The 13,532-nt window shown below is 46.8% G+C and overlaps 1 protein-coding gene across 2 annotated transcripts in view; it reads right to left on the bottom strand.

The window, feature by feature from the left end:
- GLIS1 (GLIS family zinc finger 1) overlaps positions 1–6,269 on the bottom strand; it is a 205,912-nt gene extending 199,643 nt beyond the window's left edge. Inside the window, exon 1 of one of the 2 annotated variants that reach the window (XM_074877165.1) lies at positions 5,918–6,269. In XM_074877165.1, coding sequence (XP_074733266.1) covers positions 5,918–6,269 — 352 coding nt within the window. The remainder of the gene's footprint in view (positions 1–5,917) is intronic. The other variant, XM_074877166.1, reaches the window with a different exon arrangement.
- Between the last annotated feature and the right edge of the window lie 7,263 nt (positions 6,270–13,532).

The raw sequence follows: 13,532 nt of genomic DNA, 5'->3' as shown, positions 1-13,532 counted from the left end.
ATTCAGAAACACATACTTTTGCTATTGTTTGCACATTTGTAGGGCAAGATTACACCGTACCACAGTTAGTGAGCGCTGCCCTTGCTTTGGAACCCTGTATTCTTTGAGTTACATCAGTGTGCTGGGAAACAACCAAGGGAAAAAAAGCAAACAAACCCAACAGTCTATTAAAAGCAGTTTCATGCACTGTGAAGTGATTACTAGATTGCATGCCTTGTTCAAGCCTGTTGACGTATAATGATGGAAACCTGGAGTGCAAAATGGAGCAGTTTACATCTATATTCCCTCTCCAATTACCCTGCCATCGACATCTTCAACGGTTCTAAAATCACTAAACAGCAGAGGTTCACGTTTCTAGAATAACGGTAATCATGGTACTGAACATGGAAATTACATTCACAGTACTACAAATTTCTCTTCATAGTCCATACATTATTCCACTTCCTAGCTTACAGATGGATTTAATACAAGCTTGTTATTTGTTCTACAAGCTTTTCCCTGTACACAGGATAAAGAACTTCTCTAATATTAGGATTGAAATACTGACCCAGCTAAAGTTAGTGGCAAGACTCCTACTGATACTAACCGTTTAGAGTAAAATTTTGTTCCTCCTATTCAACATAACAAGCATCTTCCCTCACTGAAAGTTGAAAAAAACCCACCAAAACACTTTGTTGCAATGAAGTACCGTCTCCCAGAAGACACTCACTTTACATTTAGCAGTTTTGCTGACTAGAATCTTGAAGCACTTCTAGAATATAATCTCAAATCTACTAAAAATCCTCAGCATACACTTTAACATCTTATGTGTATACAGGATTGAACATACCAATAATCATTCAGATATAGCTGAATACATAATTTAGAATATGCTAAATCCAAAGTATTTGTAGCTGATGAGACTACTGACAGGAACACAGTAATGTGTAGATTTTAAACTTTTTCTTATTATAAAAGAAGAAAGGAAACTATATTTTCCCTCTCATCCCATTTAGCAGAGTATATAATAATCTCCATTTTCATTCCATGTGTTAATGTAACATCTTAAAGATAAAATGAGTAATTTCTTATTTTTTACTTCTATTCCTTCAATTAAAACTCAAGAAGTTAAAAAATCTCTTCCACAGATCAGACTTATTTCCTGTAATCTGACATTATTTGTTACTCCATATAATTCTACATAATATGAAGATAGATACAATATTATTCTCTTCAGTTTTTCCAATAGTTGTATTTTTTTCCTGAAGCAGAAAGGGTTTTTTTTGCTCTTACAAGTATTGAATGCCTTTATATGACAGGTTGATCGTTAGATCTTCTGGTTTGTATTTACTAAATATTCTCTACTACCAATCCCTAAATAATAAAGAATTTAATTACTAGCTACAATTAAACCTCTTTTAAACTAAATCATGAAAGGGTCGTCTTCAATTTTGCAACACAAATCATTAGAACAACTTCCTTCAGCAGCAAGTAACTGAAAGTTCTTTTCCTATTCAAGATAAGTAAGCATTTTAGCCAGTTTAAGAGAGGAGGGGGACAGTCACAATTTATCCCAAATTACTTTATGCACACATTCTCCAATCTGCAGTTTCTTCTCCTTTATCCCCTTAGAAAAAAAAAGGGAAAATGAGAAAAAAAAAAAACCAACCCAGACCATGAAATAAAGAGTTCTGTAACTACCAGTTCTGTTAAAATAAACCTTTCCATTCCTTTTTGTAGTGGAGAGTTCAAATGCAGCAAGCAAGGGAGCTACAGTGAGAAGGAGAAAAATTTATTCCTACAGCTCTATGTAAAATTGAGAGAGTTTAGAGATCACCATACCAGTGAGGCCATTCCTTGTCTCCTTATCAGCCCATATAATATTTATCAGCTCTACGCAGTTCCATTTGCTCCAGTGGGATAATTCAGGTGAACACAGACAGTGTATGAAAGAAAATGGCAGAATCAGGCCCAAGACCAGCCAATGCACCTAATAAGTCATATAACCAAAACATATGCTTTTGCTTAAGTTCCCAATAGTATAAGCTGTTACTTATCCAAGGACTGTCCTGTTAACCAAGGGAAGAGTCCCAGGGGGTAGAAATGGCAAGATTTAACCCTCCTTCTCAACAGCAGAAGAAAATGAATACATTTTAATACATCGATTGTATGTTTGCCGAAAGCAGCTACAGCTAAAAAAAAAAAAAAAAGACAACCAAAAAACCAAAACACCCCACTTTATCCTTGTCTGAATAAAAAATACTCTCGACAAGGAAACATCCAACTACTGCAACCCGAACAGCTTATTGTTTTGCCCACTGTAAGTTAATATCTGAAGTGGTTACTGCAAAGGTCTGGGCCATTTGGATCATTTCCCAGTGGCACAACTAACAGGATAAATCTCGTCATTTCTACTGAGTCATGAATTAGGTACACCGAATGAACCTGGAAAAGAATGAAAAGGAAAAGTGTTTCCTGGTAACAACCATAATCAATGTCATTAAAAAAAAAATTAGATATTTGACATCTTTATAGATTACTCTTTTGTCACCACTAAAAAGCTTTCTTTCCCAAAAGTTTCTTTCCTGTTGACAACAATATTTTGCCCTGTGTTAGTTTCAAAATGGTAAGACCGTAGCACAAAATTCAATGAAACAGAACCAAAGCCACAGAATCCCAGGAAAATACTGTAAAATGGACTTCATACCTTATGGTACAGTTACTCTTATGTCGAGCAGACCACAAATGCCTCCAAGACGCACTGTCTGGGTGCAAATACTCTGCCTTGTGACACACAGGGGAATCAATGATCAAGAAAAGCGTGGTGTATACCACAGCCAATCATACCAGAAGGAGGAGGCTGGGTGAAAACTGGGTGTTTATTTTAAACTGCTCTCAAACAGAACAAAACATGAAGCACAATTCCAAAATACTGGCGTTTTTGGTACACAACCAACAGCTCCATCCTGCAAAGTTTAGACCCAAATGATCTGATTCCCAGAAGTAATCCTCACCACCACCCCTCAAATTTTTGTTTGGCTGTTCATGTAAAACGACTTGCTCAGGCACGGAAGCATTTTGCAGGATCATAACTTAAACACTGTGAAGCAGTGGAGTAACACCACAGAGACATTACAACAGCAGGATGCTTCTTCCCCATTGTGATTACTTCAAAGTTGCCCTTTTTATTAGTAGGGTAGAGTATCATTTTGATTCATTCTTTTTTGAAAAAAAATCCAAAGAAAAGTAAAGGCATGTTTAGAAAAAAGAATATTTTTTACAGGCAACTATAAAAATTGATTTTGCTCTTGTTAAAGAGGGTCTTTTACCCTCCCTACTTGCAGTTTTCAACTGTGGATAAACCAAAACCAGGAGGCACACTCTGTAATCTAACCCAGATTGCAGAGGGAATTACTGGGTACACGGTACTCTGGGGCTGGAGAGCAGGAGACGCACAGCACGATGATCTGAAATCAAGCTGTCATCAGTTTCCTTCCCAAAACCTTTTACTGGGTAAATCCGAGTATTTCCCTCATTCCCACTTTTTATCTGTATCTTGTTATATCACATCCACATACAGCCATCCCTGGTCCTTTTCTCTATCTTCCTGAGAGAACCAGGGTTGTTGAGAGATAGTTTACACCGCTCCTTGAAAGATCAGTGACTCTCCCGCCTGCAGCGTAGCTCACTTTAGATACACAGAGCTCTGATTTTACAGTTAGATCACAGTGAGCAATTAAGTGACTTCTGTTAGTTCTGTGGAACTGACTCAGAAGCACAGGGTGCTGAGCAGGGGCTGGCAGCTCGCAGTATTCGGTGGGAGAACTCCAAAATGCCCGAGTGGACATTGAGGCACTTGCTGACACTGTCAGAGGTCAGAAGGTGCAGCACAGCCCGCACTTTTTAAATCAGACTCGCCCAAAATTTTACCTTCCCTAACTTGTCCTGAAAATATTTTCACTGGAAAAAAAAAAAAAAAAAAAACAACCAAACAAAAACACCACACAACAAAAAATCCAGTTCTGCCGTCTTTGGAAAAATCCAACATTACCCATCAAATCACCACGCTCAGTAAATGAACCCTATCCTGCCCATGGACACCTCCTACTTACTCCCATGACTCAAGTCACCCATCTGCTGAAGCAACCACAAGGTAACACCCTGGACAGAAAATACATTAAACAAAAAACAGCAACAAAACTTAAAACACAATTTTTTTCCCAGGGGTGAAAAGGGGAAATTTATTAGTCAGGAAAGTTGAATTAGAAACCTTCTCCCAGGCCCACCTACATCTACTACAAAAGTCCCAAGTAGATGGAAATGACACTTTTCTGCTTTCCCTCCCTACACCCCTGCCCTCTGCAGTAGTCACAAGAGGAATACGCATGAAAAGAGGACTAAGTACCCCAAAGGGAAAAAGGAAGAAAAAAAAAAAAGGAAAGCGCATCAACAGTCTGCTTGGGCAGGGCAATGCACAGGTAGGATTTTAAGCTGGTACGAACCCTAGTCAAGTGGCACCAACCTCACTCGTGGGACCACAGGAGACCTGAACATCTCATGAGTCCCTTCTACAGGCAGCAGCCGCAGCAGCACAGTGGTTTAAGAGCTTTAGCTGTCCCTTCACACCTCGTGAATCTTCCTTCTCCCCCCTCCAAACCCAGTTCTGTGTAACAGACCTTCATTTCATTCTTGCCAAACATTAACAACCTTTTTTTTTTAAATCAGGAGAGAAGAATTGCAGCATTAACAAACAGAAAAATAAAAAAGGTAATTTATAACCTGCTGCTCCACTCTGTCTGTATTCACTGGTGATGAACAAACATCCTACAGTTTGCAGGACAGACCTAGCACAGATTGAGGTGTTCATTAACATAACTTCATGGCAATGAGAGGTGCCATCACCCTAGGTAACAAGCTCACAAAAGAAAATGTTACTAGTCCAAGGGCAAGCAGTCTACTTTCATTTTTCAGAAGAATGGACAGAAAGGGATGCACTGAAAAATCCTAGTGGGAACTGTCTCACACCAACAAGAAAACAGCATGTACATCTCTAAAATAGGGAATGGGAAAGGACTGAGAAGATAAAAAGGGAAGTACCTTTTTAACATTACAGAAAACATTGCTGTAATATTAATAAACTTAGATGCAAGTGGCTTTGTAGCATAAAGGAATACTTGAATTCCCTCTGATCCCACCCAGTGATACCTTAGAGGGATTATTTTAAAACTAAGTTTTGATTAACAAATTCCAGCTCAGTTAACAACTTCTAGCTCAAAAGGGCAACCAACAGATTTTAGTCGGTGATTCCTAACCTAACCTCAGTGCCACTTGTTTAACAATGGATAGATGAAAACTGGGTAGTTGCTAACTAGCAGAATTTGACCTTACGGCATGCCTTTCAGGCACCAGGAACCCCAAGTCTGAGGATTCACTGCCTGAATCCAGCATTTGTAACACCTCCTTGAAATACAAACTATAAATCCAAGCAACCGTGGTGAAACTGCTGAATAAGAACTAGGCGTTTATTGTCAGTCAGGCACATTCACAAACAAACACCCCACACGCACGCTCAGGCGCAGGACAGACTAACCCAGTGTTCAGCACCATCCTCAAAACAACCGCCTCCGAGAAGTGACCAAACCGAGCAGCAGCCGCTCAGAAATAAAGATGATGCTGATTTTAGGATTTCTTAAAGAATACTGAAAAACACTCTGCTTCCCATTGGCAAAAACCAGTCTGGTTTATCTTGCGCCTCCAAGGTGCATAGGAAAAAAAAAAAAAGTTTTAAAGTTTGCAGTTAAATAAACAAGTTAGAAAACATCCTGAAGACCAAAAAGAAGGGGGGGGGGCGGGGGGGAGCTTGATACACATTTTTGTTTGGTTGATGAATATTTTTTTTGGTGGTGGTAGCGTTCAGTTCATGCATTTTTAAACTCACCCTTCACGCTTTGATGTTTCTGCTGCTGGAAATAGTCTTTAGAGCCTCTAGCGCATCGCAGCTCCTGCGCCCTCGGCAGAATTGGGATCCTCTCGAATATGCTGGGTCTTTTGGGGATGAAATCTAGCAGAGGCGCTGACATTTCAGGGGGGCTCTGCTGAGGCTCCGTGCGGTCACCGCCGTTGCCGACAGTTACTTTAAAGGACATCTGAGGATTCGAGAGAGCTTTACCAGTGCTGGGACGAGTCCCCCGCGGCAGTTCCTTCAGAGCCGCTCCCTGGCATTTATCGGTCACCTCGAAGCGGGCCGGCCCGGCGCTGCCTTTCTGACCCCCGGCGAGCTCACAGTGCATGTCCGCGTCCGCCGGCTGCCAGGGCCCTCGCCGCTCCCCTGCACCGGGCGGCACAGGGGGGTGTCAGCCCCGTCAACGGCCGCCCGTAGCCCGCCGCGGGGAGCGCCAGGCGCCCCCAGCCCCGCTCGCTCCCTCACGCACACCGGCCGGAGGGGGAAGAAACGGGGGGGCGGGTTGGGGCTTAGACCTCGGCGGACGTTCGCCCGTGAGGGACGGGGGGAGGCTGGCGCCGCGCGTCGGCTTTCCTCCCTCTCTAGGCAACGCCGCCGGGCTTTTTCGTGACCGCTCCCGGGAAGGCGAGGCCGGCCGGGAGCGGCGGGGGCCCCGGCACACGGCCGGTGTGCCTCGCAGCCGAGGCGTCCAAACAGCGGCCGCCCAGGCAACGGCGGACGCCGCCGGGGGTGTTTGCCAACGCCGGGCGCTCACGGCCGGCCCCTGGGTCACCGGCGACGCGCCGAGACGTGAGGGAGGGAGAAGAGGAGGAGGAGGAGGAGAGGAGAGGAGGGAGAGCCCGCCCGGGCGCGGGCAGCGCCTCAGCGCGGCGGTGACAGCCGCGCCCCCGCGCTCCTACCTGGGAGGGGCCGCCCGGGGGCACGCGCTGCCCGCCGGCTCCCGCCGCGCCCCGTCCTGCCGCCGCGCCGGGCTCATGGGCTCAGCCCCGCTCCCCCGCCGCAGGGCCGGCTGCCAGAGGGAAGGCGGCCCGGGCCGTTACCCTGGCGCGGCGGCGGGGCCAGCCCTTCGCTCGGGCCAGTCGGGGCGGGCAGGGGGAGGGCTGTGCCGCCGGGGCCGCCCCTCGGGGCTTTGACAGCGGCGCGGCGGGGAGCGGGGTCCGGCCGCCCCTCACACGGCCTCGCCTCGCCGCAGAAGGGGAGGGGGGAACGGGGACCCTGCGCTTGCCGCGGGGCGGCGGGAGAAGGTCAGCACCTCCCCCCGGGCGAGGGCCCGCACCTTCCCGGTGCCCGCCCCGGCGGTGAGAGGTCCCTGCACTTGCCCACTTGCCCCCGGAGTGGCCCACGTTCTCCCTCACACCGCCCGGCCGCCGAAGGGCCGGCTCCTTCCCCTCTGCCCGTCCCCAGGCCCCCCGGCTGCCTCTGCGTCAGGCACACAACCGTGGGGCACCCACAAAACCACCCAGCCGCTGAACAGCCGGCAGCGCCCTATAAACAACTTCTGTGCGAAAGCCACAGCAACTGCAGCGTGTCACAGAGGAGCAGCAGCGGGAGAGAGCAAGAGCCTTGCCGAGGGCCTGGGCCCGGCAGGGAGGAGATGTGCCAGAGGTGGGTACAACCTGGCCAAGACGTCTCCTCGCTGACACAGGCTCAGGTGCATTCAGCATCTGTACAGTGTCCGTGTGTCGTTCCTGTCCTACAGGTGCCTGGAGCTGGCCCACTGCAGCAGAGACAATTAATCTCGCTCAGAGCAAGCAGCACAGAGCAGTGACATTTGCGCTGGCTCCTCCTGGGCCAGCTCGGGTCTGGAAGCAATCTAGCCGGGTTTATTAGCTTGGGCCTGGTTCCAAGCAAACGCAGGCTGAGCTACGATGTGCAGCTTTCCAGCAGCAAGCTGTACCAGCCCGCTTTTTGCTGGCCCGGAGATGTCTGCACCCCGCTGCCCTGCATGCTGCCATCGGCACAGGTGCAGCACAGCAGGTCTGTAACAAACCAGGACAGCTCTGAAACAGGGGTGACTCAGAGTCACGGGTGTAAACCAGACAGACATCTGCTTAGAAATCATGCCTGTTCACATCAAACCTAAAAGAGAGGCTTGGGAGATTTAGCACAAGGAGGAGGGACAGCTACTGAACTGGCTCTTGCTATGCCCCCCCCGAGGAACATCCCACAGCTAGACAACAGAGATCTTCATCTTCTTGCAGCACAGATGCTGCACAGAGTGCCTTGCTCACAGCTTTATCCAACCCCTTAACATATACCACCCTGCAGAGTAAAGGAATGGTCAAGACAGGAGGGCATGACTTTTTCCTGGCAAATGCTGCAAATGTTGTGGATTTGGTGGGAGGGTGGCGACTCTCCATAAAACACATGAGATCTTGAGATGGAACAAGCAGTTCTGGGAGCAGCAGTACTAACAAGTCTCATTTGCAGTGCCTCTCCTCCTTCCTGCCCAGCGTGGATGCCCTGAGGTCCAAAGGAATTTGCCAGCCTTTCCCCTCAACAAGGGCAGTAATAGGGTCTTTTTCTTCTGTAAGGCCACGTCTTGTCTTAAATTGTCAGAAGTTAATAGCTCTGTCACGTGGCTGAAAACTGGTAAATGTCCTCAGAATATATTAATGGGAGCAAGACACTACAAAAAGGGAGAAATTCCCACCTTACCTCTATAGGAAACAAAACTAAATATCGGCTAGCTGGCACAAACACTGAATTTTCATGGTGATATCCTGGGGATTTATAAAAACAAAGTAAAAATTTTCAGCATACATTATCCCTCTGCAAGACTCTTCTCTACAGCCACACACCACCTCTCAGTCCTCTGCTAACCTGCATCGACTCCTCAGTCCCATCCATCTGTGGGGCCCTCAGGACCCAGCCGCTCTTTCTCTTCGATTTGGAAATGCTAAAGGCAACTGGCAGTGCTACCAGAAACAGTAATTATTTAAGACACAAATACACTGTGGTAACAGTCTAAACCCCAGTGACGTGAAGAGGCAGTAAAATTTACTGAGGGAAATATTATTCCAGAACGCAGTGTAACCAGGGTAATCCCACTGCTTCCAGCGCAGGGAAAAAAATAGTGTTTAGGTGGATCCTGAACATGGATTCACCATGTGCAAATTATTACAGCTATATTGCTATACACTGCGCAAATATCTAAACTAGAGGGGGCTTCCTAGAAAACAGGCAGTCTTGGAGATACTGTGTAACTTCCTAGAGGGATTTTCTTTCATGGTTAGGGATCTCCCCACAGCAAGCAGGGAAAAGGACAGCTTCAGCACCTCGGCTGCTCTGACGTTGTCAACCCACATCATTCTGCATTCCCTACCTCAGGCCACGCGTGTCCTGTTCTGAACCACTATTTATTTCTATTTATTTTTCTCACCATCACCATTATCCAGCATATTCTGCAAAATACCGGCAGGTGCCGCCACTGGCTTAGCAATAGCCATGGGCTGGGCAGCTCGCAGGCAGGAGGGGGCACAGAGCCTCCTCCGTGCTCTGGGCACCCTCTGAGCGGGGGAAAAAGAAGCCAGGAAGCCTTCGGACTGAAGCACATCACAGCTCCAAGCTTCAACAGCGCGTAGGGTTAAGGTCCTTCACAGCGAAATAAATTTCTCTGTGGCAGATCATCTCACAGAGATGTAGACTGCATAGTACATAGACTCAAGCTGCAGGTACCCACATGCCTTCAGTAGGAAATGAGGTGCCATGGACTCAAACCTTCTCTCCCACCACTATTTCCTCAGTTTTGAGTGAGGCATTTGGCAGCTGCTCCGTCTTTGCTGGGACTATCCAGCTGGGGATGCCCATCCCTGGGCCTGAGCAAGAGAAGAGGCAGTGGGTGGACATCCTCCTCCAGACCTACCTGTGCCTGATAGAGACTTGACACCTAGAGCTGTTCCAAAGCAACAGATTGGCTCCTCCGGCAAGTCCACAGATGTGGGAGGAACAAGTGCCCCTTGAATCACCACACTAATGAAAGAGTTAAACAGTTCCCTTTCTCTCCCTGCTGAATCAGAAGATGCTTCATATGTTTTGGTTCTGGAACAAAGGCCAAGCAAGTGTAATCATGGCTGCTAAGACTGTTTTATGCCCTGGGTCACCATGACTTTGCTGTATGCACAAGCTGTACAGCAAATACTGATTCACCCAATGTTGTCACTACATCCATGAGCTAGATGGGTGTCTCCCCTCCTTGTGAAAACCAGTCACTGGTTGGCCTCTCTCCCCACAACAGCAATACTCTCCCTTTAGTAGAATAGGGGGGAGATTTCTCCATATGAGCCTTCTTGTTCAACATTCCTGGTTGCCAAGGGCTGTGGTCATGGGTCATAGCATGACCCATAGCTAGCCCAGTTGCCTCTTCCCTCTGTTAATGAAGTTGCCATCACCAAAGCAGACCTTCCAGTTGAGGCAGATAGGCCATCTTCAGTCCCTGAAGCTAGTCCCTGGGGGTTGCTTCGTTTTGAGTCAGATATGAAAGGTGAGGTTGCAATTTGGGATAAAAAACATCCAGAGGAATGCAACTGTTTTCCTGAATATCCTCCTGCTAGGTCAAGTGGGTAGGACACAGGTGATAAGTAAGAGAGACATGCCCATCTGCCCATTCACTCCTAGTTGGTGACCAAAGAGACAACAGATAGTAGTCCAAGGCTAGCTCAGGCTGGGGTGAAATCGTACCTCACAGCAACTAAGAAAAAGCCAGAACATAGACAATTGCAGGTGCAATAGTGCTAATTGTGCCCATGGGTGTCCTTGCAGTCAGGCGGCACTGAAACATCAACAAGTTCCCTGTCCTCGTGGTTCTGAGCACTGGTAGTGGTAGGACAAGTCTGTGACACCAAAACCAGCTCCCCAACCATGTTAGTCACAGCAACTAGGCAGTCCTGCACCACCCCAGCACAGTTAGCATACCTGTGCCCTGGGCACACACGAGGCCATATCACACCAGGCCCAACTCTTAGCTTACACAGAGCAGTGAAGAGAAAAACAAAGTGTAAACAAGTTTGATACTTCAGTTTTTCCCTGCTGATAGCAGCCAAAATCAGGTCATTGACATGACAGTGGTTTTCTCAGAGTCTACGGGTGTTTTTGCAGACACGCAGTCTCTTTGCTCCGGACAGCACCAGCCCCTGTGGTCACAGCTGCACAAGCAGAGGCACAGCTGTCCTGGCTTGAGATGATGCTGCCTGGGACCTGAATACACATGAGGACAATGAGAGATCATCTGTAAAAGGTGACGGAAACTGGGAAAAGAACGTTACGTGAAGGGGACCCCAGTTCACCAAATCCAGTCTTCAAAGTGTGCTCTTTACCTTTGTCAGACTGTTGTAACCGGCCTCAGCATTATGGCTGGTCACAAACCGGATCTTCAAGAAACTTGTAGAAGCTGAAAACTCCAGTTCCCCAAACAGCTCTTCTGTGGGAGGAGAAGGAATGAAGCAGAACGGATCCAGGTAAGGTGAGCTGCACAGAGCAAACAAGCAGAGTTGAAGTATTGATCTCTAGTTCACATACTGAAATCCCTGCTTCTACTCCAGCAGGCAACAAAATTACATTTCAAAAGGACACAGTTGAAATTGTGAGGCCTTTGTGTAATTGCTGTAGTATAGACAGAGGTGGGAGGTGTTACCATAACCATTCTGTTAATATAGAGCAAAACAAGCTCTCTAGTGGGAGAAATAACAAACTTGGTTATAAATAACCTGGTTGCAAACGAGCTGTCGATTCACAGACAGCAGTTTATTTACAAAGGCATACGAAGTCCAGACTTGTTTTTGTTTTAATTTACTGCACCACAGATAGTAAAAAAGAAACAACCAAACAAAAACTGAGCCAAAGGGATTGTCTCTGTAAGTATGCCCGTTTCTTAGAGATTGCCCATATCCCTTTAAGGCAGCACAAAACCCTTCTTTAGAGTGGTTTTAAAATGACCTCCTAAATTAAGACAGCAGGGTCAAACTGACCACACGTTATCTAGCGATGTACTCAACTATTGCCTCATAACTTACAGATTTGTTTATAGCCTTTTTGTTAGAAAAAATAAGTTCCTCAGATCACTGTGACTTATCTTTTAAAAACAAGTCTCTTTTCAATAGCCAGCATATTTTGGGAAAATCACTCGATAATCTTGAATCTACTGTTGTCTTGCAGAGACTGCAAGAAATGACCAGCATCTCTAAAAGCCTAACACTACAGTTCTCTCCCTCCCTCGGCCTCCCCAGTTAATAGGTAGATTATTCTAGAGGATTTTGAGGGAAAAAAACCCTCTGAAGAATGGTTCAACCAGCCTCCATTCAGGACATGGTTGCTCACACCTGCAGTTAGCTTCCTCAGACATTCATATGTATTATTTCTCTGCGTCAGTCCATAGACAGATTCATCTCTCACACCATGCATACAGAACACAGGTAGTAAAATAAACTTGTCATAAACAAACAAACAAAAAAACAGGACAGCACAACTTAAGAACGTTCAGCTTGTAAAATCCAATCCTCAGCACTGGGACATGCCAGGACTAGAATTGCTGGTACAACTTTGATTCATGCCTGCTATAAATGAATTACAGTACTGGCATTATAACACAGCCCCACAGTTATTTTGCCTGGGGATCCATATATTCAATGCACTGAAGTAGTGACTGCTGAACGAGCAGCTAGTCACTCTTCTGTTTTCTCTTTATTGGCATGGTGTCTGGACCACACACTGAATGTATTTACCGCACGTTAGCCAAACCCTGTGCAGAATACAGAATTATTCATTTACTCCAGGGCATTTCTTTGGTGTCCGTCACTGCAGCAGCCTACCAATTTGCAAACAAATACTTTGTTACCACCACTGGAGGTGAGGGAGGGTGTGGTTGGACTAAGCTCCACTTTACAACGGAGACCCAGAAACCAAAAGCTTCAGTTTGAGTGCTAAAATTGTGACAAAGACTAACTGCTTTCCCCACCCCTCTCTCCAGGTTATTTAGCGTTTCCCATCATTGTATACGGTAGAGCACATTTCCAGTTCCATCAGTTGAACTCAGCCCTTGGTGTCCCAAATGGAGCCTGCAGAAACTGGGAGACTTGCAAGGAGTGGCCACCTGTGAAGAGCTGAAGCGCTGCACGGGATCTCTGTGATAAGGGCAAGGACATGTCTCCCTGGCAGTGTTCAGCTTGCACTAATTATAAGACTGGGCTTTCCTACCACACTCTGGTTGCTGATAAAGCCTTCCCCAGACCTGACTGCCAGGGTCTGCAAAGGCAGCAGCCCCCTCAGTACCTAACTCTAGGCTGCAGCCCTGTGCTGAACCCAAAACTCTACCACCACTGACAAGGTCCACGGCCTGGTGTTTCCCCAAACTTGCTTTGAGCAGTGGCCTCTGCTGGTAAACAGACCCAGAACCCAGCAGTTTACAAAGCTGGTGCCCCATCTATCCCATCGGCAAAGCTTGCCCTGAAGGTAGTCACCCAGCCTGTCTCTTGATCTGAAACATCCAACGTTAGTAAGCCCACAACGGAAGCTTGCTGAGCAAGGGGAGAATGATGCTTACACATAACCTGTAACAAGCTTTGACTTGCAGAAGGCTATATATTCCCACTCCCAA

This window comes from Strix uralensis, chromosome 8, assembly GCF_047716275.1.
Source record: "Strix uralensis isolate ZFMK-TIS-50842 chromosome 8, bStrUra1, whole genome shotgun sequence".
Lineage (NCBI taxonomy): Eukaryota > Metazoa > Chordata > Aves > Strigiformes > Strigidae > Strix > Strix uralensis.
The sequence above is the reverse complement of the archived record's forward strand: the minus strand, read 5'-3'. Positions and strand labels throughout refer to the sequence as shown.